This window comes from Calypte anna, chromosome 1 (genome assembly GCF_003957555.1).
Source record: "Calypte anna isolate BGI_N300 chromosome 1, bCalAnn1_v1.p, whole genome shotgun sequence".
In the NCBI taxonomy this organism is placed as follows: Eukaryota; Metazoa; Chordata; class Aves; order Apodiformes; family Trochilidae; genus Calypte; species Calypte anna.
Genome location: NC_044244.1, coordinates 151,552,975 through 151,557,135, shown reverse-complemented (window position 1 = coordinate 151,557,135; position 4,161 = coordinate 151,552,975). Strand labels below are relative to the sequence as shown.

Below are 4,161 nucleotides of genomic sequence, written 5' to 3'. Positions count from 1 at the left end.
GGACATGGGTAATAGGGGAGGTGGGAAACTCTTGTAAAATGGTGCTTCTTTTCTCTTAATTTAGAACTGTGAAACTGAACTGACAGCCATTTTATGTATATTTATGGGGCTGGTCGTGAAAGAAATCCAAGGAATCATTGAAATGCACCCCACAGGAACAGAACCAGAACAATTCCTACTGTGACCTTACCTTTTTAAACACCACAGGCATTTGACTCACTAGCAGTGGCCCATCAACCTTTTAATCAATGTGTCATCCAGCTTTCGAATGTGTAGAAATTAGAAGTGATAGGAGTTTTGTTTTATTTTTGTTTGATTAATAATCCATTTTTTATCCCACTGAATATATATATAAACTTTTTGTCCATTTTTAATTTTATGGGCCTGTGCTATTATGCTGTTTTCTTTTTTTCTCCTTACCCTTACAGGAAATAAAATGTACGTTTGCTGCTCTACAGTAACTTTGGAACAGGATCTCAACAAAAAAATGCATATTTGGATGCTGCAGACAATTGCATTTGCTTTAACATCACTAGTCCTTTCATGGGCAGAAAGCATCGAGTATTATGGGGAAATCTGTGATAATGCATGTCCTTGTGAGGAGAAGGACAGCATCTTAACAGTGAGCTGTGAAAACAGAGGGATCATCAGCCTTTTTGAGATCAGTCCACCAAGGTTTCCTGTTTACCATCTTTTGTTGTCTGGGAACCTTCTGAACAGGCTGTACCCAAACCAGTTTGTCAATTACACAGGGGCTTCAATTTTGCATCTGGGAAGCAATGACATACAAGACATCGAAACAGGGGCCTTTCATGGTCTGAAAGGCTTAAGGAGGCTACATCTGAACAATAACAAGCTGGAACTTTTACGAGATGACACTTTTCTTGGGCTAGAGAGTTTGGAATACCTACAGGTCGATTATAATTATATTAGCATCATTGAACCCAATGCTTTCAGCAAACTGCATCTGCTGCAGGTGCTGATCCTCAATGATAATCTCCTCTCCAGTTTGCCCAATAACCTTTTCCGTTTTGTGCCCTTAACTCACCTGGACCTAAGAGGTAACCGGCTGAAGCTACTGCCCTATGTGGGCCTTTTGCAGCACATGGATAAAGTGGTGGAGCTGCAGCTGGAGGAAAATCCCTGGAATTGCTCCTGTGAGTTGATTGCTCTGAAGGATTGGCTGGATAGTATCTCCTACTCTGCTCTGGTGGGAGATGTGGTTTGTGAGACACCTTTCCGCTTACATGGTCGAGATTTGGATGAAGTCTCCAAGCAGGAGCTTTGCCCCAGGAGGCTTATCTCGGATTATGAAATGAGACCACAGACACCATTAAGCACTACTGGATATTTCCACACTACCCCAGCTTCAGTCAACTCTGTGGCTACTTCTTCTTCAGCTGTTTACAAATCCCCCTTAAAGCCTCCCAAAGGGACCCGCCAACCTAACAAGGCACGGGTGCGCCCAACCTCCCGCCTTCCCTCAAAAGACCTGGGATACAGCAACTATGGCCCCAGCATTGCCTACCAGACCAAATCCCCGGTGCCTTTGGAGTGCCCCACTGCTTGCACTTGCAACTTGCAGATTTCTGACCTAGGCCTCAATGTCAATTGTCAGGAGAGGAAGATTGAGAGCATTTCTGAACTGCAGCCCAAACCTTATAATCCTAAGAAGATGTATCTGACAGAAAACTACATTGCCCTGGTACGAAGGGCAGATTTTGTGGATGCTACTGGGCTGGATTTGCTGCACCTGGGCAATAATCGGATCTCAGTCATTCAGGACCGGGCTTTTGGGGATTTAACTAATTTGCGAAGACTGTACCTGAATGGGAACCGGATTGAGAGGCTGAGCCCAGAGCTGTTCTATGGGCTGCAAAGCCTGCAGTACCTCTTCCTGCAGTACAATGTCATCCGGGAGATAGAGGCAGGCACCTTTGAACCTGTCCCCAACCTTCAGCTCTTGTTTTTGAACAACAATCTGCTGAGGTCTTTGCCAGGGAACATATTTTCTGGTCTGTCTCTCTACAGGCTGAGCCTGAGGAGCAACCACTTCTCCTACCTGCCAGTGAGCGGGGTGCTGGACCAGCTGAAATCCCTGCTGCAGATCGACCTCCACGAGAACCCCTGGGACTGCACTTGCGACGTGGTGGGAATGAAGCTGTGGCTGGAGCAGCTCAACACCGGCGTCCTGGTGGACCAGGTTATCTGCGAATCCCCTAAGAAGTTTGCCCAGAACGACATGCGGACCGTCCGGGCGGAGCTGCTGTGCCCGGATTACTCGGACATCGTCGTCTCCACTCCCACGCCGTCCTCGGGACAGCTGCCGGCCCGGACCACCCCCTCCTCCTCCACCGTGCGCCTCAACGGCACGGCGGCGGCGGGTGGCACCGGCGGCTCCGGCGGCAGCTCCTCGGTGCCGCTCTCGGTGCTCATCCTCAGCCTGCTGCTGGTCTTCATCATGTCGGTCTTCGTGGCGGCGGGGCTTTTCGTCCTGGTGATGAAGCGGCGCAAGAAGGGCCAGGGTGACCACGCCAGCGCCAACAACTCTGACGTGAGCTCCTTCAACATGCAGTACAGCGTCTACAGCGGAGGTCATCACCCCCACCACCATCACCCCCACCTCCAGCAGCACCCGCCCCCCCGCGGGAGTGGCGGGGGGGGAGTTGGCGGCGGGGGTGCTGCGCTGCCCAAAGTGAAGACCCCCGCCGGCCACGTCTACGAGTACATCCCGCACCCCCTGGGCCACATGTGCAAAAACCCCATCTACCGCTCCCGGGAGGGCAACGCGGGCGAGGATTACAAAGACCTCCACGAGCTGAAGGTCACCTATAGCAGCCACCCCCTGCAGCCCGGGGGAGGCGGCGCGCCGCCACCCCCACCCCCACCGCCGCCGGCGGCTCCCGGCGGGGAGGATGCGCCGGTGCGCAGCCCCGCGTACAGCGTGAGCACCATTGAGCCGCGGGACGAGCTGCTCTCCCCGGTGCAAGACGCCGACCGCTTTTACAGGGGCATTTTGGAGCCCGACAAACACTCCTCCTCCTCCACGCTGGGCACCCCCGGCTCCACCCTCCCCGATTACCCCAAGCTCCCCGCCGCCTACACCTACTCCCCCAACTATGACCTTAGGCGTGCCCACCAGTACTTGCACCCGGGCCCGGGGGACGGCAGGCTCCGGGAGACGGTGCTCTACAGCCCTCCGAGTACTGTCTTTGTAGAGCCCAACAGGAACGAGTACCTGGAGCTAAAAGCAAAACTAAACGCAGAGCCGGACTACCTCGAAGTGCTGGAAAAACAGACCACATTCAGCCAGTTCTGAGAAACAGCCTCCCCCGCCCCCAGCCCCCGCCAACCACAGCAGCTCCTTCTCTAGAGTATTTGTATTTAACAGCCACACGCAAAACAAAGAAACGTAAATGCTGACCTCCCCCCCTCCCCGCCCCTCCACCTTGTCCCCTGCCTTTTTTTCCCCCCTTTAATTAATTTTATTGTAGGGTGAAGTGCCTTGGCACAGGATTTTTCAGCTTCGGGGAATAATTCTGAAAGGGTGTGCTGGTTTTTTTTAATTTTTATTTTATTTTATTTTTATTTAATATTTTATTTTATTATTGTATTTTATTTATTTTATTTATTTTATTTTTATTATTTATTTTAAATTTTCATTTTCATTTTGTTGTTTTGCTTTGGTTTTTAACTTTTTTTTTTTTTTCCTTTTACTGTGTTTGAAAGTAGGAAACCACCTATTGTGTAAATTTTAATTGGGCACAATTGTGCCAGTGTACACATGTGCTTGGGGAAGGTGGCAAGATGGTCTTACCAGGTCCTATTCAGGTTACAAGTACAAAAGTCATGTAGTTTGTTTTTTTTTTTGTTCAGACATTTTTAAATTCTGGTTTTGGTTGAAGAGTACAGCGCACATTTACCCCTTTTAGCCATGGGTGAGATTAAATGGCTTTTATGGAGAGATTAGCACACCCCAACTTTAATACACAATTTCCTTTTTTTAAGGATGTGTTTGTATGCTTTCTGGACTTTTGAATTAAAAAAATATGTTATGATCTTTAAAAGGATCGCTGTAGGTGTGGACAAATCATTAAAGAGTGCAGAGATATATGATCCATAAGTGGTTAGTAAAAATAACTTATTGATGAAATATAAAAA

General features: G+C 49.1%; 1 protein-coding gene across 1 annotated transcript; it reads left to right on the top strand.

Annotated features, from left to right (window-relative positions):
* The first annotated feature begins 436 nt into the window (after positions 1 to 436).
* Positions 437 to 3,319, top strand: SLITRK5 (SLIT and NTRK like family member 5). Its single transcript, XM_030459499.1, has one exon. The coding sequence runs from the start codon at positions 437 to 439 to the stop codon at positions 3,317 to 3,319; it is 2,883 nt and encodes a 960-aa protein (XP_030315359.1).
* Positions 3,320 to 4,161: the final 842 nt, after the last annotated feature.

Excerpts from the sequence above, each read along its gene's own strand:
- SLITRK5 (XM_030459499.1), top strand. The coding sequence starts at position 437 with ATGTACGTTTGCTGCTCTACAGTAACTTTGGAACAGGATCTCAACAAA.